Raw genomic sequence first — 20,989 nt, 5'->3', positions numbered from 1 at the left:
GTTTGTTGGTAACTGTTTGTTGGTAACTGTTTGTTGGTAACTGTTTGGTTGGTAACTGTTTGTTGGTAACTGTTTGTTGGTAACTGTTTGGTTGGTAACTGTTTGTTGGTAACTGTTTGGTTGGTAACTGTTTGTTGGTAACTGTTTGTTGGTAACTGTTTGGTTGGTAACTGTTTGGTTGGTAACTATTTGTTGGTAACTGTTTGGTTGGTAACTGTTGGTTGGTAACTGTTTGTTGGTAACTGTTTGTTGGTAACTGTTTGGTTGGTAACTGTTTGTTGGTAACTGTTTGGTTGGTAACTGTTTGTTGGTAACTGTTTGGTTGGTAACTGTTTGTTGGTAACTGTTTGGTTGGTAACTGTTTGTTGGTAACTGTTTGTTGGTAACTGTTTGTTGGTAACTGTTTGGTTGGTAACTGTTTGGTTGGTAACTGTTTGTTGGTAACTGTTTGGTTGGTAACTGTTTGGTTGGTAACTGTTTGTTGGTAACTGTTTGTTGGTAACTGTTTGTTGGTAACTGTTTGGTTGGTAACTGTTTGGTTGGTAACTGTTTGTTGGTAACTGTTTGTTGGTAACTGTTTGTTGGTAACTGTTTGGTTGGTAACTGTTTGTTGGCAACTGTTTGTTGGTAACTGTTTGGTTGGTAACTGTTTGTTGGTAACTGTTTGGTTGGTAACTGTTTGTTGGTAACTGTTTGGTTCGTAACTGTTTGTTGGTAACTGTTTGTTGGTAACTGTTTGGTTGGTAACTGTTTGTTGGTAACTGTTTGTTGGTAACTGTTTGGTTGGTAACTGTTTGTTGGTAACTGTTTGTTGGTAACTGTTTGTTGGTAACTGTTTGTTGGTAACTGTTTGGTTGGTAACTGTTTGTTGGTAACTGTTTGGTTGGTAACTGTTTGGTTGGTAACTGTTTGTTGGTAACTGTTTGTTGGTAACTGTTTGGTTGGTAACTGTTTGGTTGGTAACTGTTTGTTGGTAACTGTTTGTTGGTAACTGTTTGGTTGGTAACTGTTTGTTGGTAACTGTTTGTTGGTAACTGTTTGGTTGGTAACTGTTTGTTGGTAACTGTTTGGTTGGTAACTGTTTGTTGGTAACTGTTTGGTTGGTAACTGTTTGTTGGTAACTGTTTGTTGGTAACTGTTTGGTTGGTAACTGTTTGGTTGGTAACTGTTTGTTGGTAACTGTTTGTTGGTAACTGTTTGTTGGTAACTGTTTGGTTGGTAACTGTTTGTTGGTAACTGTTTGTTGGTAACTGTTTGTTGGTAACTGTTTGTTGGTAACTGTTTGGTTGGTAACTGTTTGTTGGTAACTGTTTGTTGGTAACTGTTTGTTGGTAACTGTTTGGTTGGTAACTGTTTGTTGGTAACTGTTTGTTGGTAACTGTTTGTTGGTAACTGTTTGTTGGTAACTGTTTGTTGGTAACTGTTGGTTGGTAACTGTTTGTTGGTAACTGTTTGTTGGTAACTGTTTGGTTGGTAACTGTTTGTTGGTAACTGTTTGGTTGGTAACTGTTTGTTGGTAACTGTTTGGTTGGTAACTGTTTGTTGGTAACTGTTTGGTTGGTAACTGTTTGTTGGTAACTGTTTGGTTGGTAACTGTTTGTTGGTAACTGTTTGGTTGGTAACTGTTTGTTGGTAACTATTTGTTGGTAACTGTTTGTTGGTAACTGTTTGTTGGTAACTGTTTGTTGGTAACTGTTTGGTTGGTAACTGTTTGTTGGTAACTGTTTGTTGGTAACTGTTTGTTGGTAACTGTTTGTTGGTAACTGTTTGTTGGTAACTGTTTGTTGGTAACTGTTTGGTTGGTAACTGTTTGTTGGTAACTATTTGTTGGTAACTGTTTGTTGGTAACTGTTTGTTGGTAACTGTTTGTTGGTAACTGTTTGGTTGGTAACTGTTTGTTGGTAACTGTTTGTTGGTAACTGTTTGTTGGTAACTGTTTGTTGGTAACTGTTTGGTTGGTAACTGTTTGGTTGGTAACTGTTTGGTTGGTAACTGTTTGTTGGTAACTGTTTGTTGGTAACTGTTTGTTGGTAACTGTTTGGTTGGTAACTGTTTGGTTGGTAACTGTTGGTTGGTAACTGTTTGTTGGTAACTGTTTGTTGGTAACTGTTTGTTGGTAACTGTTTGGTTGGTAACTGTTTGTTGGTAACTGTTTGTTGGTAACTGTTTGTTGGTAACTGTTTGGTTGGTAACTGTTTGTTGGTAACTGTTTGGTTGGTAACTGTTTGTTGGTAACTGTTTGTTGGTAACTGTTTGTTGGTAACTGTTTGGTTGGTAACTGTTTGGTTGGTAACTATTTGTTGGTAACTGTTTGGTTGGTAACTGTTGGTTGGTAACTGTTTGTTGGTAACTGTTTGTTGGTAACTGTTTGGTTGGTAACTGTTTGTTGGTAACTGTTTGGTTGGTAACTGTTTGTTGGTAACTGTTTGGTTGGTAACTGTTTGTTGGTAACTGTTTGTTGGTAACTGTTTGGTTGGTAACTGTTTGGTTGGTAACTGTTTGTTGGTAACTGTTTGTTGGTAACTGTTTGGTTGGTAACTGTTTGTTGGTAACTGTTTGGTTGGTAACTGTTTGTTGGTAACTGTTTGGTTGGTAACTGTTTGTTGGTAACTGTTTGGTTGGTAACTGTTTGTTGGTAACTGTTTGTTGGTAACTGTTTGGTTGGTAACTGTTTGGTTGGTAACTGTTTGGTTGGTAACTGTTTGTTGGTAACTGTTTGTTGGTAACTGTTTGTTGGTAACTGTTTGTTGGTAACTGTTTGTTGGTAACTGTTTGGTTGGTAACTGTTTGTTGGTAACTGTTCGGTTGGTAACTAGTTCTGGGAATGTGACTCAGCCTAGACTTTTAGCCTTTATCTTATTTTCACACCAGCGCTCATTTTCCTATGCTTTTTTGTTGTTGTTCTTAGCTCTATTTATACATTTATTTTAAATGTTCTTATGTACCTTAGATATTATTGATACCATGTATGTATGATTATGTGTTTCATTACATGTTTGGTTGGTAACTGTTTGTTGGTAACTGTTTGTTGGTAACTGTTTGGTTGGTAACTGTTAGTTGGTAACTGTTTGTTGGTAACTGTTTGGTTGGTAACTGTTTGGTTGGTAACTGTTTGTTGGTAACTGTTTGTTGGTAACTGTTTGTTGGTAACTGTTTGTTGGTAACTGTTTGGTTGGTAACTGTTTGTTGGTAACTGTTTGTTGGTAACTGTTTGTTGGTAACTGTTTGTTGGTAACTGTTTGGTTGGTAACTGTTTGTTGGTAACTGTTTGTTGGTAACTGTTGGTTGGTAACTGTTTGTTGGTAACTGTTTGGTTGGTAACTGTTTGTTGGTAACTGTTTGGTTGGTAACTGTTTGTTGGTAACTGTTTGGTTGGTAACTGTTTGTTGGTAACTGTTTGTTGGTAACTGTTGGTTGGTAACTGTTTGTTGGTAACTGTTTGGTTGGTAACTGTTTGTTGGTAACTGTTTGTTGGTAACTGTTTGGTTGGTAACTGTTTGTTGGTAACTGTTTGGTTGGTAACTGTTTGTTGGTAACTGTTTGGTTGGTAACTGTTTGTTGGTAACTGTTTGTTGGTAACTGTTTGGTTGGTAACTGTTTGGTTGGTAACTGTTTGGTTGGTAACTGTTTGGTTGGTAACTGTTTGTTGGTAACTGTTTGTTGGTAACTGTTTGTTGGTAACTGTTTGTTGGTAACTGTTTGGTTGGTAACTGTTTGTTGGTAACTGTTTGGTTGGTAACTGTTTGTTGGTAACTGTTTGTTGGTAACTGTTTGGTTGGTAACTGTTTGGTTGGTAACTGTTTGTTGGTAACTGTTTGTTGGTAACTGTTTGTTGGTAACTGTTTGTTGGTAACTGTTTGGTTGGTAACTGTTTGTTGGTAACTGTTTGTTGGTAACTGTTTGGTTGGTAACTGTTTGGTTGGTAACTGTTTGTTGGTAACTGTTTGTTGGTAACTGTTTGTTGGTAACTGTTTGGTTGGTAACTGTTTGTTGGTAACTGTTTGTTGGTAACTGTTTGGTTGGTAACTGTTTGTTGGTAACTGTTCGGTTGGTAACTAGTTCTGGGAATGTGACTCAGCCTAGACTTTTAGCCTTTATCTTATTTTCACACCAGCGCTCATTTTCCTATGCTTTTTTGTTGTTGTTCTTAGCTCTATTTATACATTTATTTTAAATGTTCTTATGTACCTTAGATATTATTGATACCATGTATGTATGATTATGTGTTTCATTACATGTACTGTATATATGCTAGGTTCTAGTGAGCCGTTCCTTATCTTCATCAGGGAAAGTCTGGAAGTGTTGCATATTTGGATTTTAAGGTGTTTTTTGTTTTTGTTCTGGATCTATTGTGATGTTTCTTCTTGACTTGTACAGCCCATGGGGGCAATACCATGTGATCTCAGGGCTATACAAATACATTTGATTAGAAATGTGATTTGATGCTGGTGCTATGGCCCTCTGGGTATTACAGCTGTAGCCTTGCCCGCCTGAGGGAGAAACATCAAAGACCATCATACATTTCAAAGGAATCCATAAACAATTATAACCCCCGTATCAGTAGCACTGACCTTGAACCCTGGCATCCCGGGAGGTCCAGCTGGTCCATGGGGGCAGATGGCCGGACACTGCAGGGACAAAGACACAACACTGACCACATGTACTGACCACATGTCTTTATAGACAGACTGACCACATGTCTTTATAGACAGACTGACCACATGTCTTTATAGAGAGACTGACCACATGTCTTTATAGAGACACTGACCACATGTCTTTATAGACAGACTGACCACATGTCTTTATAGACAGACTGACCACATGTCTTTATAGAGAGACTGACCACATGTCTTTATAGAGACTGACCACATGTATTTATATACAGACTGACCACATGTCTTTATAGAGAGACTGACCACATGTCTTTATAGAGAGACTGACCACATGTCTTTATAGAGACTGACCACATGTCTTTATAGACAGACTGACCACATGTCTTTATAGAGACACTGACCACATGTCTTTATAGACAGACTGACCACATGTCTTTATAGACACTGACCACATGTCTTTATAGAGAGACTGACCACATGTCTTTATAGAGAGACTGACCACATGTCTTTATAGACAGACTGACCACATGTCTTTATAGACAGACTGACCACATGTCTTTATAGACACTGACCACATGTCTTTATAGAGAGACTGACCACATGTCTTTATAGAGAGACTGACCACATGTCTTTATAGACAGACTGACCACATGTCTTTATAGACAGACTGACCACATGTCTTTATAGAGAGACTGACCACATGTCTTTATAGAGACTGACCACATGTCTTTATAGACAGACTGACCACATGTCTTTATATAGAGACTGACCACATGTCTTTATAGAGACACTGACCACATGTCTTTATAGAGACTGACCACATGTCTTTATAGACAGACTGACCACATGTCTTTATAGACACTGACCACATGTCTTTATAGAGAGACTGACCACATGTCTTTATAGACACTGACCACATGTCTTTATAGACAGACTGACCACATGTCTTTATAGACAGACTGACCACATGTCTTTATAGAGAGACTGACCACATGTCTTTATATACAGACTGACCACATGTCTTTATAGAGACACTGACCACATGTCTTTATAGACAGACTGACCACATGTCTTTATAGAGACACTGACCACATGTCTTTATAGACAGACTGACCACATGTCTTTATAGAGACACTGACCACATGTCTTTATAGACACTGACCACATGTCTTTATAGAGACACTGACCACATGTCTTTATAGACAGACTGACCACATGTCTTTATAGACACTGACCACATTTTTTATAGAGAGACTGACCACATGTCTTTATAGAGACACTGACCACATGTCTTTATAGAGACACTGACCACATGTCTTTATAGACAGACTGACCACATGTCTTTATAGACACTGACCACATGTCTTTATAGAGAGACTGACCACATGTCTTTATAGAGACACTGACCACATGTCTTTATAGAGATAGTTTCAAGTTTCAAGTTTCTTTAATAGTTGTCATACAGAAGTACAGAATACTTTTGTACAAAATGCTTCTTACTGTTGCGCTCCAGAGACTGTGCATGACAAGATAGTATGAAATAAAAACATAGTAAAAATTAGAAGAAAAAAAAGAGGTCACAGTGTTCAGTTTAGACATATGTACAATGTTCGTAGACGTAGTTACCATACAATATACAATACTGTGCAGTGTACTAATATACAATACTATATAGTGCAAGGCATAAATGGACAAGGTGCAGTTTAGGTACAATTCACAGTAGGTGTACGAGTTGTAGTGCAAATCCTTTATCAATAAATATAAAGTGTAAGTGTGTTTGTGTGATCTAAAGTGTGGAGAGTGGGTGCTGCAGTGTGTTGTTTGTTTGAGTGAGTGTGTGTGTGCGTGTGGGTGTGTGTGCTGTGTGCATTTGATGGTTGTTGCATGGTGATTATTGTTCGTTTAGCGATTATTGTTCGTTTAGCAGCCTGATGGCCTGGGGATAGAAGCTCCTTCTGAGTCTTTCTGTGCTCGCCATAAGACTCCGGTATCGCTTGCCTGACGGCAGCAGTTCAAAGAGGCAGTTGTTCGGGTGGCTCGAGTCCTTAATAATTCTCTTAGCCTTCCCCTTGCACCGCTTGTTGTAAATGTTCTGGAGGGTGGGAAGCCCCCCTCTAATTGTGCGTTCGGCTGAACGTGTCACTCTTTGTAGTCTGCTACGGTCTTGTGCAGTGCTATTCCCAAACCAGGAGGTGATGTTGCCGGTCAGGATGCTCTCTATTGTACATGAGTAGAAGTTCCTAAGGATCTTCTGACTGACTTGGAACTTCCTTAGGCGCCTGAGGAAGTAGAGGCGTTGTCGTGCCTTCTTCACAACACTGTCAATGTGTGTGGTCCATGTCAAGTCCTCGGATATGTGGGCTCCGAGGTACTTGAAACTGTTCACTCTCTCAACTGGTGCCCCGTCGATGCTGAGGGGGCTGTAGTCCTTGACCCCCGACCTCCTGAAGTCCACAATCATCTCTTTTGTTTTGCTGACGTTCAGGGAGAGGCAGTTCTCCTGACACCACTGTGACAGGTTCTCTACCTCTTCCAGGTAGGCCCTTTCGTCGTTGGCAGAGATCAGGCCCACCACTACTGTGTCATCAGCAAATTTGATGATGGTGTTGTTGTTCCGCTGTGCTACGCAGTCATGTGTGTACAGGGAGTAGAGGAGGGGGCTCAGAACACAGCCCTGGGGGGCCCCTATGTTGAGCGTGATGGATGAGGAGGTGCAGTTGCCGGCTCTTACCACCTGGGGTCTGCCCGTCAGGAAGTCCAGGACCCACTGGCACAGGTCATAGTTCAAGCCCAGGTCCCTGAGCTTGGCTATGAGTTTGGAGGGGACTATGGTATTGAATGCTGAGCTGTAGTCGATGAACAGCATTCTCACATAGTTCCCCTTCCTCTTGTCCAGATGTGATGCTGCTGTGTGCAGCACATGGGCTATGGCGTCCTCCGTGGACCTGTTGGGGCGATATGCAAATTGCAGAGGGTCCAGGTTGATGGGGAGGGAGGAACAGATGTAGCCCTTCACTAGCTTCTCAAAGCACTTCATGGCTATGGAGGTGAGGGCTACAGGGCGGTAGTCGTTGAGGCAAGCGGGCGTAGATTTTTTGGGTACAGGGATGATGGTGGACTTCTTCAGACAGGTGGGGATGACGGCCTGTTCCAAGGACAGGTTGAAGATGTCAGTGAATACCGGGGCCAGTTGGTCGGCACAGACTTTTAGGACGCGGCCGGGGATGCCGTCCGGTCCTGCTGCCTTCCTGATATCCACTTTTTTAAAGATCCGTCTCACCTCATGCTCTGTTACCCTGAACACTGAGTCTCCATCAGCAGACCCCCCCCCCCCCATTGCCGTGGTTTGTAGGCTGGTGTTGTTATTCACAGCCTCAAACCTCGCATAGAAGGAGTTGAGATCATTTGCTAAGGAGATGTCACTGTTCAGTTTGAGGGGGGTTCCTTTGTAGTCTGTCATTGTTCTGAGGCCCTGCCACATGCCTCTAGAGTCAGCCTGTTCAAACTGAAGTTCAACTTTATCCCTGTAACGCCGTTTTGCCTCTATTACTGCTCTCCTGACGTTGTATCTTGCCATCTTGTGTTCTTCCATGTTGCCTGTCACCAGCCCGGTGTTGTATGCTGATGTGCGCACTTTCAGAGCCTCACGGACGGATTTGTCTACCCAGGGCTTTTGGTTTGGGTAGATATTAATTTTGGTGGTGGGGATTATTACTTCTACCTGAGTACAGACATAGTCAATCACCGTTTCGGTGTATTCGTTAATATTGGCTGTGTTATCACGGAGTACACTCCATTCTGTGCTTCCCAGCACTGCTTGGAGTGACTCTACTGACGTCACGGTCCAACGTTTAACCTCTCGCGAGACCACCGGCGTTCGCTTGAGACACTGTTTGTACTTAGGCAAAAGAAAAATTGCAACGTGATCGCTTTTACCGAATGGACTAAGAGCCTGTGACTTGTACCCATTCTTAAATTGCGAGTATACATGGTCTAATATGTTCTCGCCTCTGGTGGGACAGGTCACATGCTGATAGAAATTCGGCAGCACCTTTTTAAGACGCGCGCTGTTGAAATCCCCCAAGACCAAAATGGCCGCGTCAACGTTAGCTGCCTGGAGTTTGTTTACCTCGTCGTGAAGTTTTGAAAGTGCGACCTCAGTGTTCGCGTGTGGTGGAATGTACACTCCGATGAGGATGATGGACGTTAACTCTCTTGGGAGGAAGAAGGGTCGACATTTTATCGTGATAAACTCCAGGTCTGGGGAACAGTGGTTAGACATTTCCTTTGTGTTGCCTAAATCGCACCATTCCTTGTTTATCATGAAGGCGATGCCGCCTCCTTTCTTCTTTAGTGACTCTAATGCCGTCCGGTCTTTTCGTAGAACGAAGAAGTGATCTGCCGGTTCTATTGCATGATTCGGGACATCTGGACTCAGCCAAGTTTCTGTGAAACAGAGGACGTTACAATCCCGAATGTCCCTCTGGAATTGGATCCTTGCTCTGATGTCGTCCAATTTGTTTCCTATCGATTGCACATTGGCCAACAATATGCTGGGCAATGTGGTTCTGTGTCGTTTGGACCTCAGTCTGTTCCGGACCCCGGCTCTCTTTCCTCGTCTTCGCGGCAGCTTTTTTTCTTGTCCGTGGCCGGCATAACAAAGGATCTCGGTGGGCCATTTCTGCTGTTCAGCGATCCGATCCAGAGAGCAATCCAAACGGTAAGTTTTTCTTAATCCAATGTCAATGATTGACTGACGGTCATACACATATAATGCACCAACAGTTGGTGCAAATAAAACTCCTAATACTATAAAAATTAACAAAATAAAGCACAGTCTCGTCGGAGCGATCAGAAAGGCAGCCATCACAGCAGCGCCAGTGTATTAGTGTAGATACTGACCACATGTCTTTATAGAGAGACTGACCACATGTCTTTATAGACAGACTGACCACATGTCTTTATAGAGAGACTGACCACATGTCTTTATAGACAGACTGACCACATGTCTTTATAGAGACACTGACCACATGTATTTATAGAGAGACTGACCACATGTCTTTATAGAGAGACTGACCACATGTCTTTATAGACAGACTGACCACATGTCTTTATAGAGAGACTGACCCCATGTCTTTATAGACAGACTGACCACATGTCTTTATAGAGACACTGACCACATGTCTTTATAGAGAGACTGACCCCATGTCTTTATAGACAGACTGACCACATGTCTTTATAGAGAGACTGACCCCATGTCTTTATAGACAGACTGACCACATGTCTTTATAGAGACACTGACCACATGTCTTTATAGAGACACTGACCACATGTCTTTATAGACAGACTGACCACATGTCTTTATAGACAGACTGACCACATGTCTTTATAGAGACACTGACCACATGTCTTTATAGAGAGACTGACCACATGTCTTTATAGAGACACTGACCACATGTCTTTATAGACAGACTGACCACATGTCTTTATAGAGAGACTGACCACATGTCTTTATAGACAGACTGACCACATGTCTTTATAGAGACACTGACCACATGTCTTTATAGACAGACTGACCACATGTCTTTATAGACAGACTGACCACATGTCTTTATAGAGACACTGACCACATGTCTTTATAGAGACACTGACCACATGTCTTTATAGACAGACTGACCACATGTCTTTATAGACAGACTGACCACATGTCTTTATAGAGACACTGACCACATGTCTTTATAGACAGACTGACCACATGTCTTTATAGAGAGACTGACCACATGTCTTTATAGACAGACTGACCACATGTCTTTATAGAGACACTGACCACATGTCTTTATAGACAGACTGACCACATGTCTTTATAGAGACTGACCACATGTCTTTATAGAGAGACTGACCACATGTCTTTATAGAGACACTGACCACATGTCTTTATAGAGAGACTGACCACATGTCTTTATAGACAGACTGACCACATGTCTTTATAGAGACACTGACCACATGTCTTTATAGACAGACTGACCACATGTCTTTATAGAGACACTGACCACATGTCTTTATAGAGAGACTGACCACATGTCTTTATAGACAGACTGACCACATGTCTTTATAGAGAGACTGACCACATGTCTTTATATACAGACTGACCACATGTCTTTATAGAGAGACTGACCACATGTCTTTATAGAGACACTGACCACATGTCTTTATAGAGACACTGACCACATGTCTTTATAGAGACACTGACCACATGTCTTTATAGTCAGTCTACACATCTTATATCCTTGGACTACTGTAAACCAGTGTCTCTTAAACTATGGATTGGGATCCACACCTGAGTGCTGGTACTGTATATTGGGATCCCCACCCGAGTGCTGGTACTGTATATTGGGATCCCCACCTGAGTGCTGGTATTGTATATTGGGATCCCCACCTGAGTGCTGGTACTGTATATTGGGATCCCCACCCGAGTGCTGGTACTGTATATTGGGATCCCCACCTGAGTGCTGGTATTGTATATTGGGATCCCCACCTGAGTGCTGGTACTGTATATTGGGATCCCCACCTAAGTGCTGGTACTGTATATTGGGATCCCCACCTAAGTGCTGGTACTGTATATTGGGATCCCCACCTGAGTGCTGGTACTGTATATTGGGATCCACACCTGAGTGCTGGTACTGTATATTGGGATCCCCACCTAAGTGCTGGTACTGTATATTGGGATCCCCACCTAAGTGCTGGTACTGTATATTGGGATCCCCACCTGAGCGCTGGTACTGTATATTGGCATCCCCACCTAAGTGCTCCTGGGGTCAGTGCTCCTGGGGTCAGTGCTCCTGGGGTCAGTGCTCCTGGGGTCAGTGCTCCTGGGGTCAGTGCTCCTGGGGTCAGTGCTCCTGGGGTCAGTGCTCCTGGGGTCAGTACCCAGGCTGACTCTGAAGCTGACTCGGTAACAGTAGCATAACTCTGTTTATATCTGTAGATCTCTGCTAACTCGTGTGTGTCAGTATATCCCTACCTCTTTGATCTTTCTTTATGTATTTAAGTATCTACTTGCCATTGCCTTTGTACATTCTCTTCAATAACAATAACACAATTATCATTATATCATTATCTCACGTACCAGAAGGTCCCCACTGCCGTCGGGGAGGGCACCAGGAAGACCCTGGCAAAGAGAGAGATGGTATGTTAGGTATCATTCTGTTCACCTATATGACCTGACCGTTTGTTTTCATACTGTACATACTGTATACTGCATACTGTACAACACAAAAGACAAACACGATTTTAGAAGAAGATGGCTGAGCAAATGTAAACATGCTCCTGAAGCATTAGAAACAATGGAAACGCGCCCTCAGGTTGGCTATGTAGAAACTATTATATGTATAAACAATTATTTTCTTACCTCGCCTCATAATCCTCCTCTGAAACGGCACAAAGCTCCAAACGCACTCCAAAAGACAGACAGCTAGCGTGATCACTACCGTGATCAAAAACGACGAAGATAATAATACAAATAGAGTACAATTTACGCATGCGTAAAACCTTATTTAGCATCGAATTGAAATGATCCTGTTTCAATAATTTCTTGGGCTATCAACACCCAAATATAAACGAGCTACTATGTAACGGTAGTTTCAGGCCTCTGCTCTTTCGATGAGCGTTCCAGAAGTTCTCTGCCAGACCTCGTCTAACAAATACCGTCACTTAGTCGCGCCGGCATGCTGGTCGACTCCTGAGCGATATTAAAATTGAAAGTCTAAAAATAACCATGACCAGTAATTATTTGGAATACGTGTTTTACCGTTTTTACCGGTATCCTTATTTTTAAAAGTTATTATTATTATTATTATTATTATTATTATTATTATTATTATTATTATTATTATTATTATTATTATTATTATTATTATTATTATTATTATTATTATTATTATTATTATTATTATTATTATATATTAGTGCTGTAAATAATAAAAAAAATTACTAATTAATCTCACAATTTTCTGTAATTAATCTAGATCAATCTAGATTAAAAATAGCATTTTTCTACTTAAGACCGAAGCTTGTAACAGATATTAACTTGAGTAAAATCATGGAATTAATGTAAAATCAACACAAAGAAAGTATATTTAGATTCAAAGACTATTTTAATAGCTTTCTTTGAATACAGTTTCTCTCCTGTGAAATACAAATGTTCAACAAAATCTCCAAAGTTAAAGCATTAATTTTGACAGCCCTAATATATATATATATTTTTTTATTCAAATTTCTCCCTTCAAGTTTGAATCTCGTGTTTTTATGTAAATTCGAAATTAAATTCGAAATTCTAAAATAATGTGACTAGGGATGCCCCGATCACGTTTTTTGCCACCGATACCGATCACCGAACGTCTATGAGCCATATCGGCCGATACCGATCGATACCGATCGTTTTTGGTATAAAAAATAAAAAATAAAAAAATATATATATAATATTTTTTTTTATAAAAAATATATATTATATAATCATACTTGTAGTTGTATTATCTGCGAGACATCGCCACCACGCAACAAGTCAAAATGCTCGCTATCTGCAAACAGCTCCACTGTCTGTGTGTACTCGAGTAGCCTCCAGCTACAGCCAGGATTCTCCGGCGCTGCAGCTGGACCCTATTGGTATACTGTGCTTTGGAATCACATTCAGCATGCCCTCAGCTCGAATACGCATCGAATCAATGTTATAAGACATTGATATCAGGAGCTATCCGTAGCTACTGCTAGCCGGCTAGATAACGTTAAGACAACGCCTCAGTGAACTATTTAGTATAGAGCTAACGTGAGCTAACGTGAGCTAACGTGAGCTAACGTTGGCTAACGAGTCAACGGAGGTAACTTATCATGCACTCGACTATTGCTGGAGCATTTGTTGATATCAGCAGCTATCAGTAGCTAGCCAGCTAGATAACGTTAGGCAATGCCTCATGTATTAAACTAAAAGTGAATAGTTGACTGGGTCATTCTGTTTAAACAGTAACGGTAGCTAACGTTAGCACACGGAGGTCGCATGCACTAGGTTAGAGCAGACTATTGCCCGAGCTTGTTTACATGGGTGCGGGAGGGGCAGGAGAAGGAGAAGGAGGAACGGCAGTTTGCAGCTCCGTGTGTCTGAGACTGAAGTCAGCGAGTGAGATCTCCGCTAAGAATTGGATCATGTTTTTCGATCGGTTTTCACGATCGGCGAAAATAAAGCATTATCGGAATTCACCAATCTCATATTTATACTGAATATCGGCCGATACCGATCGCTGGCCGATCGATCGGGGCATCCCTAAATGTGACAGACCTAGTGCGCAGTAGTCGATACCACGTCTGTTTTTATGCATTTTCATCCACCCTGGCTTGAGGCTCATCTCTTTGATCTTGGGTTATTCAACAGAGATCCACTAGGTGGCAGTACTTCACTGTCAGCGTCAACAAGGACGCTGTTCAACTGTCATCTCAGTGTGAATTAGGGTCATAATATACAATGCTGATATCTTGTACTTACTGGGAGGCCGTCAGCGCCAGCTGGTCCAGGAAGTCCTGCCAGACCCTCACCACCCTGGGGGGGGGGTGAGAGAGAGAGGAGAGAGGAGAGAGGAGAGAGAGGCGAGAGGAGAGACGAGAGAGAGAGGAGAGAGAGGCGAGACGAGAGAGGGAGAGAGGAGAGAGGAGAGGAGAGAGGAGAGAGAGGCGAGACGAGAGAGGGAGAGAGGAGAGAGAGGCGAGAGAGGAGAGAGGAGAGAGGAGAGAGGAGAGAGGAGAGGAGAGAGGAGAGGAGAGAGGAGAGAGGAGAGGAGAGAGGAGAGAGGAGAGGAGAGGAGAGGAGAGGAGAGAGGAGAGAGAGGAGAGAAGAGAGGAGAGGAGAGGAGAAAGGAGAGAGGAGCGAGAGAGAGAGGAGAGAGATAGAGAGAGAGAGGAGAGGAGAGGAGAGGAGAGGAGAGGAGAGGAGAGGAGAGGAGAGGAGAGGAGAGGAGAGGAGAGGAGAGGAGCGAGGAGCGAGGAGCGAGGAGAGGAGAGAGGAGAGAGGAGAGAGGAGAGAGGAGAGAGGAGAGAGGAGAGAGGAGAGAGGAGAGAGGAGAGAGGAGAGAGGAGAGGAGAGAGGAGCGAGGAGAGAGGAGAGGAGAGGAGTGGAGAGGAGAGGAGTACAGTATTAGTAGATCAGACCCTTATTTTTATTTCATATTTTCTATCATCTATCTATCTATCTATCTATCTATCTATCTATCTATCTATCTATCTATCTATCTATCTATCTATCTATCTATCTATCTATCTATCTATCTATCTATCTATCTATCTATCTATCTACTGTATCTATCTATCTAGTGTCTGCAACATCTCATCATTTACATGAAATACATATAATCCTATTGGAGCCAAATCCCATCACTTGGCTTCACAATCAGTGGCATTCAAACATGTGAAGAATACAAGTCAGATGTAATCCCCTCGCACCCCCCCAGCTCACAGCCACTCTCTCTCCCTGCCGTGAGAGACCCTCTGTCTGGATGCTGGTTCAGATGAGGAGTTAAGTGAATCATGAGTCAGTAGAGGTGTCCTGTACAATATATACCAGTGAGAATATGATCACAATGAGAGGACGTGTCACTTTCCTGAGGATAATAAGTGGGTCCGATCATAGAAAGCAGTGCCGTCCCTAGACTCTTGAGGGCCCTAGGCTAAATATAATTTGGGGGCCCTTCCATTTTTCCTTAAATCAGATCAGCTGTTTTGACATTTTGCCGTTCAGTTGAAATGATGATTGACGTTTTGAGGGGCCCTCTGATTGGCCGACTTGACCCTACAACCAATTAAATAACTAAGAGGGCATTGATTAAATAATTCCACTACTAAATCAGCAGTCATACTGACATAACATTTCAGAATTTCAAATTACATTTGGATTGGTTGGGCACTAGGTGGGGCACTAAACGCAGGGCCTGATCTGCCCAGCAGGGCCTGATAGAGGACTTTTCCACACAACGCCATTCCAGTCCGATTCTTCTAACGGTGCTAATGGTGGTTCTAGCGGCGGGGTGGTTCTAGCGGCGGGGTGGTTCTAGCGGCGTGGTGGTTGTGGGAATGCGTTGGCTGTGCTGCGTAGAGAGGAACTGCCCTCCAGAGAGATACTCACTGCTGCCCCCTGTGGTCCGGCTCCGCCTGACAGGCCGTTGGTTCCCGGAAGCCCCTGGAATCAACAGATACAGGATGTGTGCAACAAGATCACAGACGATACTATAACTGGCACACAGACAGGGCTATAATGCATATACAATGTACACACACACACACACACACACACACACACACACACACACACACACACACACACACACACACACACACACACACACACACACACACACACACACACACACACACACACACACACACACACACACACACACACACACACACACACACACACACACAGTGATGATGATGATGATGATGATGATGGTGATCATGCTCTGTACTCACTGGAGCTCCTGACCGCCCTCTGCCCTACGGAAGACAGGGGAAGGCAGATTAAGTCACAAACACAGAGGGGGATGTGCAGCACACTTTCAATGCAATCAATTCAGGCAGTGTGTGCATTTGCAGTTTCTATTTCCATGTTAAAGTGATTGAAGTGAAAGTAAATTGAGCCCAGGCCCGTGGTAACAGTGGTTTCATACAGGAGTGTGTCGGTACGATATGAAGTGTGATGGTACTGACAGGAGTGTGATGGTACTGACAGTACTATATGGAGTGTGATGGTACTGACAGTACTATATGAAGTGTGATGGTACTGACAGTACTATATGGAGTGTGATGGTACTGACAGTACTATATGAAGTGTGATGGTACTGACAGTACTATATGAAGTGTGATGGTACTGACAGTAGTGTGATGGTACTGACAGTACTATATGAAGTGTGATGGTACTGACAGTACTATATGAAGTGTGATGGTACTGACAGTACTATATGAAGTGTGATGGTACTGACAGTACTATATGAAGTGTGATGGTACTGACAGTACTATATGAAGTGTGATGGTACTGACAGTACTATATGAAGTGTGATGGTACTGACAGTACTATATGAAGTGTGATGGTACTTACAGGAGGTCCAGCGGGGCCAGATGGTCCAGCATCCCCCTGCAGACACAGAAACAACCACAGATGGATATTGTATATTAGTGGCACAGAACTTTACCTTGTATGGTAAATGGTACATTATCCAAAGCACTTTACAATTTGTTCCTCACATTTTACCCACCCACTCACACATTCACACACCGACGGCGGAGGCGACCACGCAAGGTGCCAACCTGCTCATCGGGAGCAGTTAGGGGTTAAGTGTCTTGCTCAAGGACACTTCAACACACTGCCTGGGAGGAGCGGGAATGGAACCTCTGGATTACCAGATGACTGCTCCACCTCCTGAGCCACTGTCACCCGTTGTATATTACAATAAACATAGGAGTTGATCACGAATATGTTTCCTCTATAGAATATTTATTTTTTCCTTAAAGTTTCCCGCCGATGTGCGAACAGATCTACTGACACGTGGAAGCAGTCGAACTGTGTTGCTTTCAACGTGTTTCTTAATCAACTGCGTTTAGTTCGTTTTTATAAAGAGTTACAAATTTGCCAGTTTTCATGATTATTGACTGAAATAATGAAGTTCCAGTATCAACCTTTTAGAATCAATACGTTTGTTGAATATTATTGGGTATATTATCTAAAGAAAAACAATGTTTTACAATAGTCTGCTCTAACAGTGCTTAGGAATATCAGCATGGCAAGAATATCTCTTACAACTCAATACCATTTAAAATGAACGGACCAGAATTATTATTATTATTATTATTATTATTATTATTATTATTATTATTATTATTATTATTATTATTATTATTATTATTATTATTATTATTATTATTATTATTATTATTATTATTATTATTAATATATATATTTTAAAAGATTTGTCTCCATCAAGTGCAAACAGAAGAAATACCTGCATGTTTGTGTGAATCAGTGAGTGAATGAGTCGGCCTTGTCCACACACACACACAGCCCACACAGACACACACACACACACAGCCAGTGTTCACACACACACACACACACACACACACACACACACAGCCCACACAGACACACACACACACACACAGCCAGTGTTCACACACACACACACACACACACACACACACACACACACACACACACACACACACACACAGACACACACACACACAGACACACACACACACACACACACACACACACACACACACACACACACACACACACACACACACACACACACACACACACACACACACACACACACACACACACACACACACACACACACACACACACACACACACACACACAGAGACACACAGCCAGTGTTTTCATTTCAACCAATAGCAAGGAGGGAAGATTATTCTCCCCTTTCACAAACATACAAACAAGAGAGTCGGATCCATAACACATTCAGAGACACATTCGTACCTAAATAATCCAAATGATTATCATCAAGCTTGTATGTCTGTGTGTGTGTGTGTGTGTGTGTGTGTGTGTGTGTGTGTGTGTGTGTGTCTGTGTGGGCTGTGTGTGTGTGTGTGTGTGTGTGTGTGTGTGTCTGTGTGGGCTGTGTGTGTGTGTGTGTGTGTGTGTGTGTGTGTGTGTGTGTGTGTGTGTGTGTGGGCTGTGTGTGTGTGTGTCTGTGTGTGTGTGTGTGTGTGTGTGTGTGTGTGTGTGTGTGTCTGTGTGGGCTGTGTGTGTGTGTGTGTGTGTGTGTGTGTCTGTGTGGGCTGTGTGTGTGTGTGTGTGTGTGTGTGTCTGTGTGGGCTGTGTGTGTGTGTCTGTGTGTCTGTGTGTGTGTGTGTGTGTGTGTGTGTGTGTGTGTGTGTGTGTGTGTGTGTGTGTGTGTGTGTGTGTGTGTGTGTGTGTGTCTGTTGACCTCACTGGCTCCTGTCCTGACACCTCCCTGTTAACTGAACTGTAAACACAGGCTGTGTGCTTGTCTGCACTGGAGCGTATATGTATATGTATATGTGTATATATGTATGTATGTATACAGTTAGACACACATGATGGTCCCTTGTGAGAAAGAAACAAGATGGAGACATTTCCCTCCTAGACTTCCAATCATTTTAATATCAATATCAAGACCCTGTGAAATGGGCTTCCACTGTGATGTTCCAGACCAGAGTCTATAGACTAGAAAGAAGTGTTTTCCTCTGCAAGCTTTAAAACCAAACTGACATGTGACCATTTGAACAGAACTATTTCCTGTAATCTAATTAATTAGCCATGCTTTCCTTCAGAGCTGTCTTGCAAGGTATTTCATCCTCTACCTCTTCCTATCCTCACATCTACCTCATCCTCACATCTACCGCATCCTTGGTATGGAAACAGCACTGGTCAGGACAGGAAGGCCCTCCAGAGAGTGGTGCGCTCAGCAGAGCGTACTACGGGTATTGCACTACCACCCCTGCAGGTCTTATATAACAGGAGGTGCAAATCCAGAGCCTGCAGAATAATGAAGGACCCTCACCACCCCAACAACAGCCTGTTCATGCTGCTGAGGTCAGGCAAGCGCCTACGGTCACACGCTGCAAGAACAGAGAGACTCCGGCTCAGCTTCTTCCCCCAGGCCATCAGAGTCTTGAACACTGAACTGTCCACACACAAGTACACATGAGCACACACACGACACACACACACACACACACACAACACACATGCTGCAATCGCTTTAAACAAAATGTCACTTTAAACTAAATGGAAAAGTCACTTGAACGGAATGAGGAATATAAAAGTCACTTTAAGGAAAGAACAGATGTGGTTCTTGTATAGTATAGTTTAGAACTTTAGATAAAGTAAGTATAGCATAATGACAGAGTTAAAATTGTATATTGTATAGTAGTGTGTACATCGGAACCAGTGCCTTCTCAGGAATTTAGCATGTCTATTTTTATCATGCACATCTTATGTCTTTTTATTACCTGTTTTTTTTGTCTATGTCTATGTCTATGTCTATTTTATTATTGTATTATTGCACAATCGATGCAGGCATGACCACCCGCATTTCACTGTATGCCCTGGTATGTATGTGACAAATAAACCTCTTGAATCTTGAATCCTCACATCTACATCATCTTGAACCCCCCCCCCCCCCCCCGCCCCCCACAGCTGTATTTGGAGTGTATGTGTGGCAGCTGGGCAGGAGACGAGCAGCCTTAACAAAATGGTGTCACATGCATTCCTCACTGTGCAAACTGGTAAAGAGGCTAGCGATGCCATGGAGATGCACATGTCATGCATATAGTACATGCACGCACACACACACACACACACACACACACACACACACACACACACACACACACACACACACACACACACACACACACACACACACACACACACACACACACACACACACACATAGAGACACACACACACACACACACACACACACACACACACACACACACACACACACACACACACACACACACACACACACACACACACACACACACACACACACACACACACACACACACGTGGCTTGGTTTCATGTTTTTGAGGTACCTTCAATTATCTGTAAATAATACATACATACTGTATCTAAATTAGCCCGTTCCTGTGTGAGTGTTCCGTCTGGTCATAATCACTGATATTATAGATGGAAATAGATGAAATATTATTGTCCCTGGGGGCAAGTTGTGTTGTTGTCTTGATATATCTACAAATAGCAGACGAATAGCCGGTTGCCTCTGGATCAATGAATGTCTAATATTGAATAATATTATTAGCTATTTTTAACATCCCTAATTCAAACAGTCAAGAGGCTCGCAAACTTGTTTCAAATTGATGCATGAAAAACCCCACCACCTCAACAAACATCCACCTCAAACACAACGAGAGATGAACATCCACCTCAAACACAACAGGAGATGAACATCCACCTCAAACACAACGAGAGATGAACATCCACCTCAAACACAACAGGAGATGAACATCCACCTCAAACACAACGAGAGATGAACATCCACCTCAAACACAACGAGAGATGAACATCCACCTCAAACACAACGAGAGATGAACATCCACCTCAAACACAACGAGAGATGAACATCCACCTCAAACACAACAGGAGATGAACATCCACCTCAAACACAACGAGAGATGAACATCCACCTCAAACACAACAGGAGATGAACATCCACCTCAAACACAACGAGAGATGAACATCCACCTCAAACACAACGAGAGATGAACATCCACCTCAAACACAACAAGAGATGAACATCCACCTCAAACACAACGAGAGATG

The 20,989-nt window shown here is 42.5% G+C and overlaps 1 protein-coding gene across 1 annotated transcript in view; it reads right to left on the bottom strand.

Annotated features, from left to right (window-relative positions):
* The window catches only part of col9a3 (collagen, type IX, alpha 3), a 57,498-nt gene that overhangs the window by 23,762 nt on the left and 12,747 nt on the right, over positions 1-20,989 (bottom strand). The window contains 6 exon segments of the mRNA XM_084334127.1: positions 4,572-4,628; positions 11,740-11,781; positions 14,146-14,199; positions 15,775-15,828; positions 16,122-16,145; positions 16,747-16,782. Coding sequence (XP_084190253.1) covers positions 4,572-4,628; positions 11,740-11,781; positions 14,146-14,199; positions 15,775-15,828; positions 16,122-16,145; positions 16,747-16,782 — 267 coding nt within the window.

The sequence above is a fragment of the Notolepis coatsorum genome (genome assembly GCF_963971535.1).
Source record: "Notolepis coatsorum genome assembly, chromosome: 17".
Taxonomy (NCBI): domain Eukaryota; kingdom Metazoa; phylum Chordata; class Actinopteri; order Aulopiformes; family Paralepididae; genus Notolepis; species Notolepis coatsorum.
This window is presented reverse-complemented; position numbering and strand designations above follow the sequence as displayed.